We start from the raw sequence: 23500 nt of genomic DNA, 5'->3' as shown, positions 1-23500 counted from the left end.
TATACGAGATGACGTTCACTGTATGAACAAGTTATGAATGACCGGCTGTCACTACTCCACCCGGAGGTTCTTCATATCCTCATCTGATGCATTTTTAGGGATTTTTTGGCCATGTTAAAATGGTTTACCATCAAAAATTTCCTGTAATATGATACATCTGGCAGTCCGAGATGGCGTGTAGTGCTACTAAGCCCACCGGTACCTATCTCTGCTGCCAGCTGAACCTTAAAGGGGTACTTCGGTGAAAAACTTTTTTTTTTTAAATCAACTGGTGCCAGAAAGTTAAACAGATTTGTAAACTGCTTCTATTGAAAAATCCTAATCCTTCCAATACTTATTAGCTGCTGAATACTACAGAGGAAATTATTTTCTTTTTGGAACACAGAGCTCTCTGCTGACATCCAGACTACAGTGCTCTCTGCTGACACCTGTCCATTATAGGAACTGTCCAGAGCAGGATAGGTTTGCTATGGGGATGTTCTCCTACTATGGACAGTTCTTAAAATGGACAGAGGTGTCAGCAGAGAGCACTGTGGTCATGATGTCAGCAGAGAGCTCTGTGTTCCAAAAAGAAAATAATTTCCTCTGTAGTATTCAGCAGCTAATAAGTATTGGAAGGATTAGGATTTTTCAATAGAAGTCATTTACAAATCTGTTTAACTTTCTGGCACCAGTTGATTTAAAAAAAAAAAAAAAAAAAACGTTTTCCACCGAAGTACCCCTTTAAGGTTCAGCTGGCAGCAGAGATAGGTACCGGCGGGCTTAGTAGCACTACACGCCATCTCGGACTGCCAGATGTATCATATTACAGGAAAATTTTGATGGTAAACCATTTTAACATGGCCAAAAAATCCCTAAAAATGCATCAGATGAGGATATGAAGAACCATTTTAAGAACTGTCCATAGTAGGAGAACATCCCCATAGCAAACCTATCCTGCTCTGGACAGTTCCTCTAATGGACAGAGGTGTCAGCAGAGAGCACTGTGCTTGTGATGTCAGCAGAGAGCTCTGTTTTCCAAAAAGAAAATAATTTCCTCTTTAGTATTCAGTAGCTAATAAGTACTGGAAGGATTAAGATTCTTTTTTAATAGAACTAATTTACAAATCTTTCTGGCACCAGTTGATTAAAAAAAAATAAAAAAAAATTCCCCACCGAATGTACCCCTTTAAGTTGAAGAATGGCTTTCATGGACATTGTGCCAAATGAAACGCTCATAGCTAAGAGTCGCCATCTTTTCTGCCTAAGGCGCTATTCACACGTACAGTGTCCTGCGCAGATCTGATGCTCAGGATTGGATGAAGCTGTGTTTAGTCATTTAGTTTACATTGAATTATGCAGCATTAAATCCTGCGCCTCAAATCTGCGCAGAATACTGTACACGTGAAATGACCATCAAACTGGATTGTTACAGTAGAAGAAATACAGATTGATAGGTACCAGCAGCATTTTTCAGAAGACCTGATTTGTCTAGTATTAAATAATAAAAGGTTCTACAACATTATGTTACTTTTTATTTCATCTCCATTTCATCTATCTGCTTGCTGTGGATGAATGGAATTTATGAACTGTTTACATTTACCGTATTTTTCGCCGTATAAGACGCACTTTTTCTTCCCCAAAACTGGGGGGGAAAAGTCGGTGCGTCTTATACAGCGAATACACCCCTATCGCGGCGGTCCCTGCGGCCATCAACAGCCGGGACCCGCGACTAATACAGGACATCACCGATCGCGGTGATGCCCTGTATTAACCCTTCAGACGCGGCGATCAAAGCTGACCGCCGCGTCTGAAGGGAAAGTGACACTAACCCGGCTGTTCAGCCCGACTGAATAGCCGGGTTAGTGCTTACAGGACACCGGGAGGGACCTTACCTGCCTCCTTGGTGTCTTCTCCGTTCAGGGATCCCCTGTATGGCCGGCGCTCTCCTTCCTCGTCATCACGTCGTCGCGTACGTGCGGCGACGGAGAGCGAGGATACCCGGCCGGCAGCAGAGACGTTCCGGGACACGGCGACAGTGATGGAGCGACATCCAGGGCAGCGGTGCGGGTCCGGAGCGGCGGGGACACGTGAGTATTACCTCCTATGCAGTGGTCTTCAATCTGCGGACCTCCAGATGTTGCAAAACTACAACTCCCAGCATGCCCGGACAGCCAACGGCTGTCCGGGCATGCTGGGAGTTATAGTTTTGCATAGTTTTGCAGTTATAGTCCGCAGGTTGAAGACCACTATTGGGTTCAAAATCTTAAATTTTTTAGATTTTGCACCTAAAAATTGGTAATGGCCCAAACCATTCTTGACCTAGTGCTGCCCATAGAGCTGCGGGTTTGTTACAGTATGAGCAATCCTTAGCCAGCTTAACGCTGCAGCTGGCACTCTTCTCAGAAATAATGGCTATTGTCTTCAGTGATATATTGAAGCAAACCCTTAGCTGTGAGTTGTAGTTTAGCAACAGCTGGAGGCACCCTGGTTGGGAAATACTGCCTAAGGGTAGGTTCACACAAGCGTATTTTAGTGTATGTTTGTCTGCGGATTTTCAGCTGCTTATTTTCGGCAGTTTATTTTCTACAGCTTTTTTTCTTCTGCTGCTTATTTTTTGCTGGTAAATAAATGATAAAATAATCAGCTGAAAATATGCAGTAGAAAATAAAAAGCAGCAGATCAGCTACGAAAAATCTGCTCGTGTGAATGAGCCCCAAGGGTATGTTCACACGTACAGGATCTGCTTATTTTATCATTCACTTACCAGCAAGAAAAATAAGCAGCAGAAAATAAGCTGGAGAAAATAAGCAGCTTAAAATCTGCACAAAAATACGTACGTTCACACGTGCATATTTTCTGCTGCCGATTTGTTCTAGTATATTTTTTTTTTTTTACCCATTGAAGTCAATGGGGGGCAGCAAATCTGCATCAAAAATACACGCATGTGAACGTACCCATAGGGCTTGTTTACACAAGCGTATTTTAGCTTATTTTCGGCAGTTTATTTTCTACAGCTCTTTTTTTTTTCCTGCTGTTTATTTTTTGCTGGTAAGTAAATAATAAAATAATCAGCTGAAAATATGCAGTAGAAAAAAAAAAGCCGCAGATCAGCTGCGGAAAATCTGCACAAAAATCTGCTCGCGTGAACGAGCCCCAAGGGGGCTCGTTCACGCGAGCAGATTTTTGTGCAGATTTTCCGCAGCTGATCTGCTGCTTTTTATGTTCACACATACAGGATCTGCGGTATATTTTGTGCAGCTGATTTGGCTACCCATTGACTTCAATAGCTAGTAAAATCAGCTGCAGAAAATATGCAGCAAAAATATGCAGCAGTTCCTGTACGTTTGAACGTACCCTAAGAGCTTGTTCACACGAGCAGAATTTTTGTGCGGATTTTCCACTGCCGATCTATTGCTTTTTAATTTCTGCTGCTTATTTTCAGCTGCTTATTTTATCATTCACTTACCAGCAAAAAAATAGGCAGCAGAAAATAAGCTGGAGAAAATAAGCAGCTTAAAATCTGCACAAAAATACGTACGTTCACACGTGCATATTTTCTGCTGCCGATTTGCTCTAGCAGATTTTTTTTTTGTTTTTTTACCCATTGAAGTCAATGGGGGGCAGCAAAAATACACGCATGTGAACGTACCCATAGGGCTTGTTTACACAAGCGTATTTTAGCGGCAGTTTATTTTCTACAGCTTTTTTTTTTTTCTGCTGGTAAGTAAATGATAAAATAAGCAGCTGAAAATATTCAGTAGAAAATAAAAAGCCGCAGATCAGCTGCGGAAAATCTGCACAAAAATCTGCTCGCGTGAACGAGCCCCAAGGGGGCTCGTTCACGCGAGCAGATTTTTGTGCAGATTTTCCGCAGCTGATCTGCTGCTTTTTATGTTCACATGTACAGGATCTGCTTCATATTTTGTGCAGCTGATTTTGCTACCCATTAATTTCAATGGGTAGCACAACCAGCTCCTGAACATATTCAGCAACAATATGCAGCAGATCCTGTACGTGTGAACGTACCCTTATGCAATGATTTCACATTCCGGACATAGCACCGCATAGAACGTATGAATACTTGGAGCTGTAGCCCAGCCCTGTGTCATATGTCCAGAGATCACAGTATAGGCTTCACAATATTCACTATATACAATAGAACAGTGTCCGCCACGTCCTTCTATCTCTGCCTTGGGAATAGAATGTAAAGTTTGCTGCGTTTCTTTGTTTGGCATCTTTCAAAATTTTCATGGAATGCGGATCACATAAAGGACAGTGTCTTTGAGGGCAATGCGGTCTCCATGCTCGAAATTCCTTGGGTACTAAATACCCCATTCAATGGTCGCTCGCTCTGTATATATCTGTGTGACTCAGCCAAAGAGAGAATTAATTATTCTATCTGTAATTAGGAGAAATAAAGAGTTAACTCCTGGTAAATTATCTTCAATAGCTACATTAAAGGGGTACTCCGGTGGAAAACATATTTATTTTTTAAATCAACTGGTGCCAGAAAGTTAAACTGATTTGAAAACTACTTCTACTAAAAAATCTTTACACTTCCAGTACTTTTTAGCAGCTGTATGCCACAGAGGAAATTCTTTTCTTTTTGAATTTCTTTTTTTGTCTTGTCCACAGTGCTCTCTGCTGACACCTGATGCCCGTATCAGGAACTGTCCAGAGCTGAAGAAAATCCCCATAGCAAATCTATGCTGCTCGGGACAGTTCCTGACACGGACAGAGGTGTCAGCAGAGAGCACTGTGGACAAGACAAAAAAGAAATTCAAAAAGAAAAGAATTTCCTCTGTAGTATTCAGCAGCTAATAAGTACTGGAAGGGTAAAGATTTTTTTAATAGATGTCATTTACAAATCTGTTTAACTTTCTGGCAAAAGTTGATTTAAAAAAAAAAAAATTTCCACCGGAGTACCCCTTTAATATAGTCAAGGAAATGTATTTGACCACCTGATGGTTTTGTACTTTTGCCCACTGACAAAGAAATGATTGGTTTATAATTTTAATGGTTGGTTTATTTGAACAGTGAGAGACAGAATAATAAAACAAAGATCAAGAATAACTCCTTGCAGATAAGTTATACATTTATTTGCATGAAATAAAATAATTTATCTATCCAGTATTAAAGGGGTACTCCGGTTGAAATTTTATTTTTTTTTTAAATCAACTGGTGCCAGAAAGTTAAACGGATTGGTAAAGTACTTCTATTAAAAAAACGTAATCCTTCCTGTACTTATTAGCTGCTGAATTCTACAGAGGAACACAGTGCTCTCTGCTGAATCATGACCACAGTGCTCTCTGCTGACATCTCTGTCCATTTTAGGAACTGTCCAGAGCAGCATATGTTTGCTATGGGGATTTTCTCCTACTATGGACAGTTCTTAAAATGGACAGAGGTGTCAGCAGAGAGCAATGTGCTTGTGATGTCAGCAGAAAGCTCTGTGTTCCAAAAAGAAAATAATTTCCTCTGTAGTATTCCGCAGCTAATAAGTACTGGAAGGATTAAGATTTTTTAATAGAAGTAATTTACAAATCTGTTTATCTTTCTGGCACCAGTTGATTTCTATGTATATATAATATATAAAAATAACTTTCCGCCAGAGTACCCCTTTAAGGTTTGACAACTCTACAAGGGATTTAGTAAAACAAGAATTTTTATTGCACTTTTAATTGACATTAAATTGAAGTCTTGCCGGTCGATCGTGATGTCTTGTATGTTTTCTTTTAGCGGGAAGGCTGCTGCATATGGAAGATGCACATGAAGAAGGGAGCAGATGGATTAGGCATTCAGATTACCGGCGGCCGGGGCTCCAAAAGGTCTCCACATGGTATTGTTGTGGCCCATGTAGAAGAAGGCGGCTCGGCAGACAGGTATTCTATCGTACAGTACACACTGGCCCTGATTTACTATTGTAAACCCAACATGTTTTGTCGGTTGGTGCGCCAGAATCTGCCGCATTGCGCCAGAAATTCTGTCTATGCCAGAATTTGCACCAGAATTCGGTCTCCTTGCGCCAGAATTCTGTCTGCGCCAGAAATGAAAAACCCGACCAGCTCTCCATTGTACTGAGAAAACCCGAAAAAGGGGCATGTCTGTTTTGAAAAGGGGGCGTGGTCATAGAAAAGGGGCGTGTTCCTGACATTTTCACAAAAAACCCTACACATTTACTAAGGTTTCCACAGAAAATGTGGTGGATTTGAGCTGAGGAAAACCCGACAGATCAGAACATGTGTAAAAAAAAAAGCAAAATGTAGGGAAACCTTAGTAAATACCGTGGAAAAAAATGGGAATTAAAACCCACAAAGAAACCTACACAACACTCTTAGTAAATCAGGGCCAATGAATTTCTAATTCTGTGATACATGGAATGTCCGCCCCTGAGATAAGTAAATCTACTTTTGTCACAGAAAGGTTTTCCTTGTTATGATGTCACAGTTTACCAGACTGACCCTCTCTAGTGATGTCACAGTATCAAGTTATCTCACTAAATGTAGCTGTGATGTCACAGCAGGTTACCTGAGCAATACATATTTGTGATGTCACTACCTGTCTGGAGTCTGTTTGTGAAGTCACAGTGGTGTGTACCTGATGGAAACACTCTTGTGAAAGCATGGTATCTTAAAGGGGTACTCCGGTGCTCCAGCATTCTGAACATTTTTTCCAGAGCGCTCGGAGCCGGAGGCCTTGATCGTGACGTCAGGACCACGCCCCTCGTGATGTCACGTCACACCCCTCCATTCATGTCTATGGTAGGGGGGTGTGTTGGATGACACGCAACCTCCCATAGAAATGAATGGAGGGGGTATGACATCACGAGGGGAGTGGCCATGACATCATGACCACTGCTGCAGGAACCAAGCATTTGTTTAGGTCCGCCAGGCCAGGTTTAGAACCCCAGCGGCGGGACCCCCTCAATCAGTCATCTTATCCCCTATTCTTTGGATAGGGGATAAGATGTCTAGCAGCTGTGTACCCCTTTAACATGACTGAACACCTATTGTAGTTTCCTGGGTAAATGCCACTTATGATGTCACAGCAGCTTACCCAACAGAAATATACTTGTGTTGTCACAACTGCTCACTTGCCAAAAACCCACTTGGGATGTCTATATGTCACAACTGCTTAAAGGGGTACTCCACTGCCCCAGCGTTTGGAACTTTTTTGTTCCGACCGCTGGGTGCCGGCTGCGGGGGTAATGGCGTCACGACCATGCAGCTGCCACGCCCCCTCCCATACACTTGCATTGAGGGGGCGTGGCATGACGTCACAACCCCTGCAGCCAGCACCCTGTGTTCAGAACAAAATGTTCCGGATGCTGGGGAAGTGGAGTACCCCTTTTACTGACTGAAACCCACTTGAGATATCACTGGTCCCTCACCTGACAAAAACATACTCAAGATGTCCCAACCGATTTGTTGTTTTAAAGCAGACCTGTTGAGTACAAAGTAAGGGAATGGCTGCATAGGGATTTTGACCATGGATCTGTACATACATCCCATTAGTTAATAGACCCCTCCAGCACTGAGAGAGCAGAGTTTTATAGACATATGCAAATTAGGCTTTGGAGTCCACTGGGCGTCTCCCACTCAGTCCCTAGAGCCCAGGACAGTTAGGCTCCTTTATCAGTTAGTCCCTTCCCTGTCATTCAGGGGAATAGAGAAGATGACCAACGTACAGAGGGGAGTGACTGACTGGTAAAGGGGCTCTAGCAGCCATTGGGAACGCTCAGTTGGTGCTTGTGGATGAACAGTATATGGGCTTTTTGAATACTAAATGCTGATTTGATGAAATTTTTCATTATTTTTGTGAGCATTTTCATTCAAAATGATTATTTTATGGCAAAGTAATTTTATAAGGGGGCCCAGCACACTGTGTACCCTTTATCCACTAATCAGTAAATCTTATCGATATGCCATTAGAAAACTTCTAAAATCCTGGGCACCTAGAACGGAAGACAGATGGACATATCTCCAGCATAACATATAATAAATTGTATTGCTCTGTTTTTCAGGGATGGTAGATTAAAAGCAGGCGATGAACTTCTAATGATAAATGGCCAGTCACTGGTGGGACTGTCACACCAAGAAGCGGTGGTCATTCTGCGGAGCGCTGTTGGAGTGGTGCAACTTGTTGTTGCCAGCAGGGTAGGTGTGAATTCTCTCTAGGTAGAGTTTATTCTCTCTTCAGATCACAAGACTAAAGGGGCTACATGGTTCCATTTACTGCAATGCTGCTGTGCTGCAGTTGGCCCAGCGCAGTGGGTGGTCGCGGTGCCGCTGTGCTGCAGTTCTTCTCCCCTACCAATAACAAAGTTGTGCCATACCCAAAATGTGCAATGCCTTTATCAATGAAAACATTTTTATCTTTTGTATTTTTCTCCAAATCTTCACTTTATAAATCCTTAAATCCTCATCCTTTAAAGGGGTACTCCGCCCCTGGCATCTTATCCCCTATCCACAGGATAGGGAATAAGATGTTAGATCGCCGGGGTCCCGCTGCTGGGGACCCCGGGGATCGCTGCTGCGGTACCCCGCCATCATTACTGCACAGAGCAAGTTCGCTCTGTGCGTAATGACGGGCGATACAGGGGCCGGAGCAGCGTCACGTCATGGCTCCGCCCCTCATGACATCACGGCCCGTCCCCTTAATGCAAGTCTATGGCAGGGGGCGTGATGACCGCCACGCCCCCTTCCCATAGACTTGTATTGAAAGGGGCGGGTCGTGACGTCACGAGGGGCGGAGCCGTGACATAACGATGCTCCGGCCCCTGTATTGCCCGTCATTACGTGCAGAGCGATCTCGCTCTGCGCAGTAATGAGAGCGGGGTGCTGCAACAGCAATCCCCGGGGTCCCCAGCAGCGGGACCCCGGCGATCTGACATCTTATCCCCTATCCTTTGGATAGGGGATAAGATGTCTAGGGGCGGAGCACCCCTTTAAGGGGTGGTCCACTGAAAAAATTTTTTTTTTTAAATAAACTGGTGGCAGAAAGTTAAACAGATTTGTAAATTACTTCTATTTAAAAATCTTAATCCTTCCAGTACTTATCAGCTGCTGTATGTTCCAGAGGAAGTTCTTTTCTTTTTGAATTTCCTTTGTCTGACGACAGTGCTCTCTGCTGACACCTCTGTCCATTTTAGGAACTGTCCAGAGAGCAAATCCCAATAACAAATCTATCCTGCTCCAGACAATTCCTAAAATGAACAGAGGTGTCAGCAGAGAGCACTGTGGTCAGAGAGAAAGGAAATTCAAAAAGAAAAGAACTTCCTCTGTATTATACAGCAGCTGATAAGGAATGGAAGGATTAAGATTTTTAAATAGAAGTAATTTTCAAATCTGTTTAACTTTAAAAAAAAGAACAGTTGATTTAAAAAATTTTTTTCCAGGGGAGTACCCCTTTAAATGTTTTTAATTCAATCAGTGCCTAAAAGTTATACAGACTAGTAAATTACGTCTATTTAAAAAACGTAATCCTTCCAGTACTTATCAGCTGCTGTATGCTCCAGAGGAAGTTGTGTAGTTCTTTCCAGTCTGACCACAGTGCTCTCTGCTGACACCTGTGTCTGTGTTAGGAACTGTCCAGAGCAGAAGCAAATCCCCATAGCAAACCTCTCCTGCTCTAAACAGTTCCTGACATGGACAGAGGTGTCAGAAGAGAGCTCTGTGGTCAGACTGGAAAGAACTACACAACTTCCTCTGGAGCAAACAGCAGCTAATATGTACTGGAAGGATTAAGATTTTTAAATAGATGTAATTTACAAACATGTAGAACTTTCTTGCACCAGTTAATTTTAAAGCATTATTTTTTTCCTCTGGAGAACCCCTTTAAGATGTACTTGTTGCTTTGATGTGTCAAAAGTTTTGATCAGTCAGGGTTTAAGTGTTCAGATGAGTGGGGAGAGAAGTATGTGGCATAGCGCCTCTCTCTCCACTTTCTGTGGTGGCGTGACACAACACACCGCCACAGAAAGAGTCGAGAGCAAACACACTCTTATTTTGGATCATTGTGTAGTGGTCCAGTACGGGAATTGTTACCCTGTACCCTTGCTGCCCTGTCAGGCAGCCTCCCAGCAGTGTCCCCCGGGCCCCCTGCATCTGTTCTACTGTAATTGTATATTATCCCCTATGTTATGTATACAGTGGTCCCTCAAGTTACATTATTAATTGGTTCCAGGACGACCATTGTATGTTGAAACCATTGTATCTTGAGACCATAACTCTATGGAAACCCGGTAATTGGTTCTGAAGCCACAAAAATGTCATCCAAAAATAGGAAAAAGTGAGGATTAAAGAAAAATAAGATAATTAATACAGATAAAGCAAATACTTACATATAAAAGTAAGAAAGATCTGCTGGGAGTTGTAATCGCTGTCTATGCAGAGGACAGGAGCTTCTTCAGGGTCCTGTACAGAACACACAGTGTCCTAAAAAAGTAAAATGAAGCCGCCCTCACCTGGTGTCCAAAAGGAGCAGCTAACCCTGGTACAGGTAAAGATTAGTACAGGACAGTCAGTGCATGCACTTCAGTAATACAGGTGTTTTACCAGTGAATGTCCATTCTGACTGATCAGTTCTTCCTGCCATTGACACGTTTCACAGATCTGGACAGATCTGGTCCGTAGCATTGTATGCTAAGTCTGGTTTCAGGTTACAATGGTCCAGAAAAGACCATTGTATGTTGATACTATTGTATGTTGAGGCCATTGTAAGTTTAGGGATCACTGTATAAGAATGTTGTATCTTTAAGAAAGGTTAACCTGTGATCACCAGTTGTCATGTCAGTTGTCATGTGAGTTGTCATTGTTACCCAGGAGGTATCAGTGACCAGGTGACTTAAGGGTGACCAATGGAACCCCACCAGAGTCTCCCCCATAAAAGCCCTGGGAGGAGTCTCTTCTCTCTCTTAGTTCCTGAGTCTTTGCTGAGGTGCAGTTGAGCCTAAGAGTCTGGAGTCATAGGAGCCTCAAGTCAAGTCTGCAGCCACAAGCTACAAGTCAGTAACAGCTTAGTCTGTCTCCAGTCAAGTCAAGTCACTGTCATCTATTGTCAAGTCACCGTGGCCTGCACTAAATTGTCCAAAACCACTGCATGTCCCAGCAAGCCCTTAAGGTCTCTGAAGTCACTGGTCACCTCCGTGGGCCTGGCTGAACTGTATAGACTGTACCATCTGTCACTCAGTAAGGCTACCGTTGTCCGTAACTTGGCGTCGGAGTCGGGTAGTATTGAGGAGAAAAGTTTTGATTGGTCGGGGTCTGTGTGTTTAGACCCTAAACAATAGCTACAATTGTGGTATGGTGAGTGATGCAGGGCAGATGGAATTACCCTAGGGGAAGACGGCATTAACCACTTGTATTTGTGACAAATACAAGGGGTTAATGCCATCTGCCCCTAGGGTAATCCCATCTGCCCTGCATCACTCACCATACCACAATTGTTGCTATTGTTTAGGGTCTAAACACACAGACCCCGACCAATCAAAACTTTTGATGTCTCTACATGCCACAGCTGCAGGCATCCTGATTAGGAAACACTATGTTAGGCTATGTACACAACCCTCCTCTTTTTAAACATGCTTAAAGTTGTATTTTTTTCAACAGCTGGAAAGCCACTGCCATGCAGTATATTTTGTTTAGTTTTTTTGTGGGGGCCAAGAGTAGAGCTAAGAGCAGAAGAAAATGCAGGAAAAATGCCAAAATAAGCTAAATGGAAACTCTTTTTGACCTCCATTAGGACAATGAGTATGGCATATAGGCCGACATTTATCATTGTCTTTAGACTGTGTTTTGTGTCTAAAAAAAGGTGCAAAAAAGGCGTAAGCAGGGTTTATTTGCGCCTTTTGACTTGTACTTTATGTGAAAAGGCACAAAATAGGCGCAAAGCCACAGAAATGTCTCTAAAACTACACCAGCCCAGACTTAGCTTAGCTTTTTAGTGTATGTGAAGAGAGAAATTTTAGAAAATGTGACCTGCACAAAATTTATCAAATTTTCTGTGACCATTTAATAAATTTGGTTCTCCTACACATTACCAGCACACAAAAAAGGTATAAAAAAATGCTTCACTTACACCCACAATAATAAATGCTTCACTTACACCTACAAAGATAAATGCTTCACTTACACCTACAATGATAAATGCTTCACTTACACCCACAATGATAAATGCTTCATTTACACTACAATGATAAATGCTTCACTTACACCCACAATGATAAATGCTTCACTTACACCCACAATGATAAATGCTTCACTTACACCTACAATGATAAATGCTTCACTTACACCTACAATGATAAATGCTTCACTTACACCCACAATGATAAATGCTTCACTTACACCTACAATGATAAATGCTTCACTTACACCTACAATGATAAATGCTTCACTTACACCTACAATGATAAATGCTTCACTTACACCCACAATGATAAATGCTTCACTTCAATACAAGTCTATGGGAGGGGGCATGGCATCACAACCCCCCTGCCACCCGCACCCAGCAGTCTTAACGAACGTCATTGCTGCACAGAGATCACGGGGGTCACAGCTGCATTACCCCCCACGATCAGACATCTTATCCCCTATGCTTTGGATAGGGGATAAGATGTCTAGGAGCAGTTCTGCATGCAGTTCTATTCATGCTTGGAATCCGCCCAGCATTTTGCCTTCCATTATAAACCTTCATTTATCACACAAATGGGAACAGAGCCTCAATTAGGCTACTACCCTGTTCTTGTAGTAATAAAAAATGAATAATTCAGTATTTTTAAGGGTAGATACACATATTGTCCGTGATTTTATGGCTGTGATTCAGAGCAGGGCAGAGAGATCTCACAATACCGACAAGATGTCACTGGGCTGATGGTTTGAGGCGCAGGATTAGGCGTGGTAATTGCTTAATAACCTCCGTCATTCAGTGCACTGGTTCTTGATGAGATGCCCGGAAGTCCCAGGAGACAAAAAAGATTGTAGTATCTGTGGTTTATATTTAGCAGCGGTATATAGGACTACTCCCTGCCCAGTCCACTGCTGCCATGTGCTCTATGGGTTGGTCTCATGAGTCAAGGTGAATTACCATAATCATAGGTTTCCTAGCTGCTGTCACTCATGTGTAGCAGAGCAGAGTTTGTCATTTAGCACAAACTATAATATCATGATACAGATTCATATGTGCAACTTTTTGTAACTCTGCATTGTTTTTCAGAGTTAAAAAATTGATGACCTGTTGGGGCACCCAGCGCTCCAGAAAATGTCATACCCCTACTTGTTTATCCAGGTGCTGCAATTGTGCCTAGTACTGCACCTGCACCTTACAAACTTGAATGGGCCGCAGTACGTGCACGGTTGTGCGTATGGACAGGCCGCAGTGCCCAGGTAAACAATAGGGGGCTGTCGCACCCAAGGATCGGACATTGAAGGTTTTGGAGACTGTGATATTAATGGCCAAGGCAATAAACATATAAACAATAAACCTCCGTCAATCAGAAAAATGCTGGGGCAATGTAGTAGCTGTACCCTGGACTACTGCTTAGGCTCTGTACAGACCTACATCTGGGGTATGCACTGGGAAAAGCTGCAGGAGTATACACCAGATTTTTATATATATATATATATATATATATATATTTATATTTATATATAGTACAGACCAAAAGTTTGGACACACCTTCTCATTCAGAGTTTTCTTTATTTTCATGACTATGAAAATTGTAGATTCACACTGAAGGCATCAAAACTATGAATTAACACATGTGGAATTATATACATAACAAAAAAAGTGTGAAACAACTGAAAATATGTCATATTCTAGGTTCTAGACACCTTTTGCTCTGATTACTGCTTTGCACACTCTTGGCATTCTCTTGAATAGCTTCAAGAGGTAGTCACCTGAAATGGTCTTCCAACAGTCTTGAAGGAGTTCCCAGAGATGCTTAGCACTTGTTGGCCCTTTTTGCCTTCACTCTGCGGTCCAGCTCACCCCAAACCATCTCGATTGGGTTCTGGTCCGGTGACTGTGGAGGCCAGGTCATCTGGCGCAGCACCCCATCACTCTCCTTCTTGGTCAAATAGCCCTTACACAGCCTGGAGGTGTTTGGGGTCATTGTCCTGTTGAAAAATAAATGATGGTCCAACTAAACGCAAACCGGATGGAATAGCAGCCGCTGCAAAATGCTGTGGTAGACATGCTGGTTCAGTATGCCTTCAATTTTGAATAAATCCCCAACAGTGTCACCAGCAAAGTCCCCCCACACCATCACACCTCCTCCTCCAGACCAGCACACCTGTGAAGTGAAAACCATTTCAGGTGACTACCTCTTGAAGCTCAACAAGAGAATGCCAAGAGTGTGCAAAGCAGTAATCAAAGCAAAAGGCGGCTACTTTGAAGAACCTAGAACATGACATATTTTCAGTTGTTTCACACTTTTTAGTTATGTCTATAATTCCACATGTGTTAATTCATAGTTTTGATGCCTTTAATGTGAATCTACAATTTTCATAATCATGAAAATAAAGAAAACTCTGAATGAGAAGGTGTGTCCAAACTTTTGGTCTGTACTGTGTGTGTGTATATATATATCCCAGATTGTCCTTTTGTCATCTGCTTGGGTCTTATTCCTTATCATACCCTTTTTACAAATATATAGGTAACATGTAGAAGACTGTGTATACCTCTGACAATAGGCTCTTGAAGGTAAAAATAAAGTCCTGAAACCCCCAAAAATCCATATGTTTTAGGCGCTCTAATTTCTGTACTTCCTGTTTTACCTTTTGGTTAATGAGTTGCTCTATACTACAATTCCCCAAATCTAATTGCTTTATGCCCACTCTTCATCACAGTCCGCCCATTCTTCATCACAGTCCGCCCATTCTTCATCACAGTCCGCCCATTCTTCATCACAGTCCGCCCACTCTTCATCACAGTCCGCCCATTCTTCATCACAGTCCGCCCACTCTTCATCACAGTCCGCCCACTCTTCATCACAGTCCGCCCACTCTTCATCACAGTCCGCCCACTCTTCATCACAGTCCGCCCACTCTTCATCACAGTCTGCCCACTCTGCCTACTTCCCTCCCACAACAATCCTGCCAGTTCCCCACCAAGAGCTGTTACAGAACTTCTCAATGCACAGCAGTATTTAGCTGTAAGTTTGCAACACCTGCTGTATTCATTCCCTGTCTACTCCTCTGCCTATGGCTTTGTTCATCCCATGGTAGCATGCTGTAAAGACACCTCATTCTTTGTGTATGACAGCAATATGGTGATGTAGGCTGAAGGGGCTGATGAGAGATGAAGACTAGACTCAGGGGATGGGGCTGGAGCTTAGCGACAGGAGCAAGCCACACTTCATGAGACAGCAGAGAATAATGGGGGGACATGTTGCTGAGTTGCCCATAGCAACCAAATAGATTGCTTTTTTCTTTTCTGAAAAATGAAAGAAGCGATCTGATTGGTTGCTATGGGCAACTCAGCAACTTTTTCTCTTTATAGGTTTTGATAAATCTCCTCCAAAGTGATGTTTTGGGAGAGCGGGAGGATCCAGGATGATTTTCTGAAACGGGATCACTCGTTAAATTCAATGTGCATAGAGCCTTAGTCCAGTGTAGTACCGGGCTCAGCCACAACCAAATGTATGGCACTGTGCCTGATTAAACAATAAAGAGCACACTGCACTTGACGTAGCGCCATGGCCTCTCCTGTTAGCTAGATTCAGACTAGCACTCAGATGTTAATAACCAGTCCTAAGGATAGGTCATAATTTTTGCTGCCGCCATATGTATAGATAGGTACATATATAAACTATTTAATAGCTAATAGTGGCAAGTGGAGCATTTCCTTGGGCACTGTATAATCCTTCAATTGTATGCTGCCAACATGAGTAACTCCATCTGGTCCTCCCCAGCCAAGTGCTAACATTTGATGGAATGGACCCCCTGCACCCTTGTAGTCACCAGGAAAAGGATTACCGTATATACTCGAGTATTAGCCGTTCCGAATATAAGCCGAGGCCCCCAAAAACCTAGAAGTTATTGACTCGACTATAAGCCTAGGGTGGGAAATACATCATCCCCTTCTGTCATCATCCAGACCCCCATCATTAACACCACTGTTATCATCACCCTGTCATCATCACCCTGTCATCATCACCCTGTCATCATCACCCTGTCATCATCACCCTGTCATCATCACCCTGTCATCATCACCCTGTCATCATCACCCTGTCATCATCACCCTGTCATCATCACCCTGTCATCATCACCCTGTCATCATCACCCTGTCATCATCACCCTGTCATCATCACCCTGTCATCATCACCCTGTCATCATCACCCTGTCATCATCACCCCCTTCATCATCACCACCTGTCATCATCCCCCCTTCATCATCACCCTGTCATCATTCCCCCCCCCCCCTTCATCATCACCGCCTGTCAATCCCTTCTCAGTGGTCTTCAACCTGCGGTCCTCCAGATGTTGCAAAACTACAACTCCCAGCATGCCCGGACAGCCATCGGCTGTCCGGGCATGCTGGGAGTTGTAGTTTTGAAACATCTGGAGGTCCGCAGGTTGAAGACCACTGAGGAAGGGATTGACAGGTGGAGATGGACGGCCTGGACCATCCCCTCATAGCTAAGACAGATACGTTTTTTTTGTTCACTCGAGTATAAGCCGAGGGGGGCATTTTCAGCACGAAAAATCGTGCTGAAAAACTCGGCTTATACTCGAGTATATACGGTGAGCAATGTCACAAAGTTACTCAAACCACAAAACGCCATCACCATAAATTAAAATAACAATTGTGCTTTTTCTGCCCTTGACTCTTATCTCTGTTATCTTTTAGGATGGTACGGATGTTGATTTTTGCAAGTACCCCTCCACCAGTCTGCCCGACCTGGTGAGTGCGTGCGCCGCTCAAGATGTTCACACCGATAATAAGGAGAATGTGCACCCGGACCAGGACGATGAGAAAGGATGCGGGGTGCCCGTGGCGGACCCAGCAGCTGTATGTATCCTGCCTTTACCTCACTGAGAACCATTGTTCCATAAATCCTATAGACTTTCCTGCGCTGTAAGAATAGGCACTTAGGAGGAAATAATATGTGAGGTCATTATAGTGGAGACAATAACTTACCCAGCTCCATTATGGTGATTAAACCTGTCAGCTTAGAATTGCATCATGTGACCGCAGAAATTCGCATCCATTACTTGAGGTTAAAGTTGTATTACAATCGTGTGATATTATGTGTATTATTGATGGGATTTTGGGGCCATTTCTGGTATTGTGGTATACTGGGTAGTGTGGATTATTTTTCAGAGCTTAATGAATCTACCAAAAATTTTTTCCTAGAACTCTGCACTGAGCCTTTCCTCTGGTATTCCTCTTCAATTATCTCTGGAGTGAAATTATTATACAAAAAACAAACAAACCCAAAATTCTGTAATTTTGGGGGGTTTAGTAGGGTTTTTAGGAAATGTATCGCCTAGATTTGTTTTTGCTTATTTGAACCAAATACTGAAACATGTTCTTTTTTTTCTAATCTGTTTCTATTTTTTTATTGTAAGTTTTTTTTTTTTTTTTTTTTTGTACATTATTAGTCATTTTGCCTAAGCATTTTTATGGCATTTAGAGAGATGCTTTACAGCAGGCCCCATGGACATAGACAACAAGAGACTGAAGCTGTCCCATTTAAATGAATGGAAAAGGTGTCTGGGCATGCTCAGAGACCTTCACAGAGGTACTTCTACAGGGGGGGGGGGGGAGGCTGATATGTGAGCAAAAGCTATTTGTGTATTTCTCTTATCTATAAACCGGTGTCACCTTTTACTTTAATCCTGTCTGTGATAAGGAGGAGACTGCTAGGAAGTGATCTGTACAGAACAAGATGTCTCAGCTTCGCTTTTGTCATAGTGGCCAGCTTGGAAACTGCAAGATTTTAGGATTCTTTTAAATAATAAAAAAAACAATAACACTGCACTGGTGTACTATTTTAGGGGTCTATTCAAACATACAGTATACTGTGCAGATTTGATGTGCAGGATTTCAAGCTGTGTTCAATAATTTAGTTTACATTGAAAACTGCAGAAGAAAATCCTGCGCATCAAATCTGCGCATCAAATCTGCGCAGAATACTGTACGTCTGAATAAACCATTAAAGTGTCTCTCTTTAGAGTCACTTTAAAAAAAATTTGACTTTTCACACAGACAAGGAACTGGGTGTTCAGACCTCCACCCATTATTAAATAGACTTAGAGGGGTATTTCAGGAAAAAACTTTTTTTTTTTATATCAACTGGCTCCAGAAAGTTAAACAGATTTTTAAATTACTTCTATTAAAAAAATCTTAATCCTTTAAATAATTATCAGCTGCTGAAGTTGAGTTGTTCTTTTCTGTCTGGCAACAGTGCTCTCTGCTGACATCTCTGCTTGTCTCAGGAACTGCACAGAGTAGAATAGGTTTACTATGGGGATTTGCTTCTACTCTGGACAGTTCCCGAGACACGTGTCATCAGAGAGTACTTAGACAGAAATGAACAACTTAACTTCATCAGCTCACAAGTACTGAAAGGATTAAGATTTTTTTAATAGAAGTCATTTACAAATCTGTTTAACTTTCTGGAGCCAGTTGAGATATATATATATTTATAAAAAGTTTTTCCCTGGATAACCCCTTTAAAACAGAGCCCAACCGAGACCGAAAAGGCTGCCAGTTGGGGAGTGACACACTCAGTTGCATTCTTATCTTGGCCTTAATGATCAATGGGGAGTCTGAACACCTTAACCGATCAAAACTTAAATGGGCACTGTCATTAAAATTATTTTTTTGCAGGTAAAATAAATAAGATTTGTAATAATAATAAAAAAAAAGTCTTTTTATGTGTAGACCACATTCCGTCTGCTCAAAACTACAGACTTTGGTGTTCTGCCAGGAGACCACAGTCTGTGCTTTTGAGCGAACAGAATGTCGTCTGGACCAAAAGGGAGACCCCCAGTGGCCAGATTTGTAAGGCCATGAAAGTGACATAAAAAGCCATTTTCTTACAGGGAGTAAATTACAAATCTTATTTACCGTATTTATCGGCGTATAACACGCACCCCCTTTTTAATAGGGAAATTTAAGTAAAAAAAAAAAATACATATAAGATAAATGAAAGACTAAATGCCATATCATCCCTCTAACTTTGATTTTGCCTGAACTTCAGTTTGGTCCCCCCTTCCAGTGCCACATCATTCCGTGTGCCACATTTACACCCCCCCCCCTTACCCTCTCATCATTCCCCACTGTCTTATCATTCCCCCACCCCTCTCTTATCATTCCCCCACCCCTCTCTTATCATGCCCCCTTCTCACCATGCCCCCTTCTCACCATACCCCCTCTCACCATACCCCCTCTCACCATGCCCCCTCTCACCATGCCCCCCTCTCACCATGCCCCCCTCTCACCATGCCCCCTTCTCACCATACCCCCTCTCACCATACCCCCTCTCACCATGCCCCCTCTCACCATGCCCCCTCTCACCATGCCCCCCTCTCACCATGCCCCCCTCTCACCATGCCCCCCTCTCACCATGCCCCCCTCTCACCATGCCCCCCTCTCACCATGCCCCCCTCTCACCATGCCCCCCTCTCACCATGCCCCCCTCTCACCATGCCCCCCTCTCACCATGCCCCCCTCTCACCATGCCCCCTCTCACCATGCCCCCTCTCACCATGCCCCCTCTCACCATGCCCCCTCTCACCATGCCCCCTTCTCACCATGCCCCCTTCTCACCATGCCCCCTTCTCACCATGCCCCCTTCTCACCATGCCCCCTCTCACCATGCCCCCCTCTCACCATGCCCCCCTCTCACCATGCCCCCCTCTCACCATGCCCCCCTCTCACCATGCCCCCCTCTCACCATGCCCCCCTCTCACCATGCCCCCCTCTCACCATGCCCCCCTCTCACCATGCCCCCCTCTCACCATGCCCCCTCTCACCATGCCCCCTTCTCACCATGCCCCCTTCTCATCTTGCCCCCTTCTCATCTTGCCCCTTTCTCATCTTGCCCCTTTCTCATCATGCCCCTTCTCATCATGCCCCCTTCTCACCATGCCCCCTTCTCACCATGCCCCCTCTCATCTTGCCCCTTTCTCATCATGCCCCTTCTCACCATGCCCCCTTCTCACCATGCCCCCTTCTCACCATGCCCCCCCTCACATCATGCCCCCTTTTCATCATCCCCTTTCCCTCCGTTTTTGATATATACATTTTTCCCATCTTCCTTACTTAGCCGCGCTCGGCAGGCCAGGTACGGTGTCGGGTCTTGCGGGCTGCGGTCAGTGAAGCTAGATGAGTGACGTACTCTGCCGGCTGCACAGCATCAGGGACGTCACTCATCATTCGCTGCATCCGCCGCTGGTCAGTGTGGTCGCCGCTGGCAGCCCAACCGCAGCCACCTTAGAATAGTCACAGCGGCAGCAGCATTGAATGAGGGACGTCCCTGATCTTGTGCAGCGGAGCTAGCAGAGGACATCACTCATCCGGCTTCACTGACCGCAGCCGACACCGGACCTGGCCTGCCGAGCGCGGCTAGGTAACGAAGATGAAAAAAACAATACAATAAAAAGCAGAGGGGAAAAGAAGGAAAATGTAAAAAAAAAACAAAGCGGGAGCCGCGCGCTGGTCACTGATTTAAAGTGGCTGCGGCCAGGCTGCTAATCCTTAACAAGCAGCCGCTGCTGCGGCCACTTTAAATCAGTGACAAAAAGATTTATCGGCGTATAACACACAGGCAGACTTTTTGCCTTCAATTTAAGTTTTAAAAGTGCGTGTTATACGCCGATAAATACGGTACTTTACCTGCTGTATCATATGCAAAAAAAAAAATCATTTTAATGACCGTGTCCATTTAAAGGTTTAGTCCTGTTTTGAAAAACCTATCCCCTATCAACAGGATAGAGGATAGAAGTATCTGATCAGGGGGGTCCAACAGGTCTCCTTCGTGCATCTCTATGGAGGATCCGGAGATACACAAGTCCAGTGCTCGTGTGTAGTATGAGATCCCCGCTTCTCTACCCTGATCTCTCTGCTCTCACAGCGGGGATACAGTTTGTTACATCCCACGGTGAGAGCGCAGAGATTGGGTGTATTGAAATGTGTCCTGGAAGCTGCTGCCAAATACTGAGCACAGCAATGCCACACATTTATTTAATTAATTTATTAAGATATTTGCTTAGTTTTATTACACATTTATGAGAACCAATACTGTATGTGGTTGATTTTTTCTATTGCTTACATATGTGTATTCCTAGCGGGGAGAAACACTTGGAATTCCTTAGAATCCGACTGAGAAATAATAATTCTATATATTTTATTTTGTGGATTGAAAAAAATCTTAGTTGTACCTTTTACCTAATATGTGAACGGACAATATAATCTGTACAAGTCTAGTTGTAGTTTTTTTCATCCTTACATCAGACCGATAATTCACCTTTTATTTGATTTGCTGTATGTTATAAAAATTCTTTGCGTTCTGCTTCTTTGACAATGTTTAGACTACAGACCTTGTGCTGACGTGAGATGCTGTCTGGGTATAATCAGTTAAGACTGAGAATTCGTTTTTTTTCCTTTGCTGATCCTATATACTGCAGGTTGTAACTAACCCTTACCCAGATGAGAATATGTCAAGAATATTTTAACCTATAAAGAGTCTTAAAAAGTAGAAAGTAAATAAAACAATTAATATATAAAAGAAATGCATCAAAGTAACATTGGGAAAAGTCTGGAATAAAAATAAAGTCTACTGTATAATTTTTAGAGCTTCTTTGCAATAGGTTACAGTCTATGGTTATAACCTGTGTAGTCTGCGTCAGATGTCATGTACTCCTCCTTGGCTTCTTAGGTTGGGTTCACATATGTCCAGCAATCCAGAGGGTCCCAAATGGGGATGTCAGTTTCAACAAGCTGGATCTTATGAGTCCACTGGTTTCATTGATTTCCCCTGTAGGCAGTAATTTGACATGGGGCTGGACCTTTGAACCATCCAACGTAGTTGTCTTCCCGGCATGATTTTGTTGGATCCCTTGCATGCTGGACATTTTTGAACCAAGTCTTACTAAATTGCTCCTCAGTTGTAGTCCGAGAACATTAAAGGGGGTTCTACCATGAGTTATTTTCATATCATAAAGTCCTGAAAGGCTGTACATACCTTTCTCATAATTGTTTGCTTCTGTGTACGTTCTCTTTTGGTGCTGCTTGAGGTAAACAAAATCACTTTCCTTCTTCCTCTGGCAGCTGACTTTATAGCCCCTTCTTACTTTGCCATGGAAAAAATCTTCTTATCTATCCTATACTCCTTCTCTGACGAGCATGCATCACAGGGAACACCCACTGAGCCCAAAGCATGATGCAGCTTCTTACGGTATAAATCTAAGTAGAATGAAAGTGGCACTCACCCGGACAATGGCAATATTCATCTTTATTTATTCACAAACGGGCCATCACAACAAGATAAAGCAGGGGATGGTACAGATGGCAGGGGCATTCAGGACAGCCGTTTTTGTGCGTGATGACACACTTATCTGCTGTATGCTCCTGAGTACATTGTGTAGTTCTTTTCTGTCTGACCACAGTGCTCTCTGCTGACAACTCTGTCTGTCTCAGGAACTGTTCAGAGTAGGAGCAAATCCCCATAGCAAACCTATCCTGCTCTGGACAGTTCCTGACATGGACAGAGGTGTCAGCAAAGAGCACCGTTGTCAGACAGAAAAAGAAATTAAAAATAAAAGAGCATCTTCTGGAGCATACAGCAGCTGATAAGTACTGGAAGGCTTCAAGGGGTATTCCAGGATTTTTTTTTCATTTGACTCTGCTATAGGGGCTGTAAAGTTCATAATATAGTGTCTGTACCTGTGTGTGACGGTTTTCTCACAATGTGATTTTCACTCCAATATTTTTTTTAACCGTATACAAAATGACTGTTGTCTCAGATTTTTCCCAGGATGCAATGCAACCGAGACTTGACTCACTAGTAGGCTGATGAAAGGGAGCCTGTCTGCTTCAATGGGTGGAGGGATCACTTGGTGGGAGAGAGATCAATCTGCAACTAATGCAAAAGCTGTAGGCACCCTGATTGAAAACCACAGGTCTTTTGAATGGATGCAGCTCATTTATGTTTCAATGGGTGGGGTGGCTGATGTGTGGGAGGGAGGAAAATTGAATTATGGGATTTGTAGTAAAAAAAAAAAAAATAATCAAACAGGAAATACCAGTTCACAAAAAGCTAGCCACAGTGTTATGGTAATCTCACAACATAGCCATTTAGCCCCAAGACAAGCGCAGATCCTTCCTAAGCATGTCCATTACTGTCTGCCAGGTACAAACTAAAATCACCTTATGGTGGATAACCCCCTTAAGATTTTTATATAGAAGTAATTTGCAAATCTGTTTAACTTTCTGCCACCACAGTTGATTTAAAAAAAACAAAACAAAAAAAAAAAGTACCCCTTAAAAGGAGAAGTCTCATATAGGAC

The 23500-nt window shown here is 43.2% G+C and overlaps 1 protein-coding gene across 1 annotated transcript in view; it reads left to right on the top strand.

The window, feature by feature from the left end:
* The window catches only part of PDZD2 (PDZ domain containing 2), a 412983-nt gene that overhangs the window by 272529 nt on the left and 116954 nt on the right, over window positions 1-23500 (top strand). Inside the window, exons 5-7 of the mRNA XM_056545144.1 lie at window positions 5722-5864; window positions 8006-8138; window positions 16833-16994. Of these exons, the coding sequence (XP_056401119.1) occupies window positions 5722-5864; window positions 8006-8138; window positions 16833-16994 (438 nt within the window). The remainder of the gene's footprint in view (window positions 1-5721; window positions 5865-8005; window positions 8139-16832; window positions 16995-23500) is intronic.

Source organism: Hyla sarda, chromosome 1, assembly GCF_029499605.1.
Source record: "Hyla sarda isolate aHylSar1 chromosome 1, aHylSar1.hap1, whole genome shotgun sequence".
Classification (NCBI taxonomy): Eukaryota; Metazoa; Chordata; class Amphibia; order Anura; family Hylidae; genus Hyla; species Hyla sarda.
This window is presented reverse-complemented; position numbering and strand designations above follow the sequence as displayed.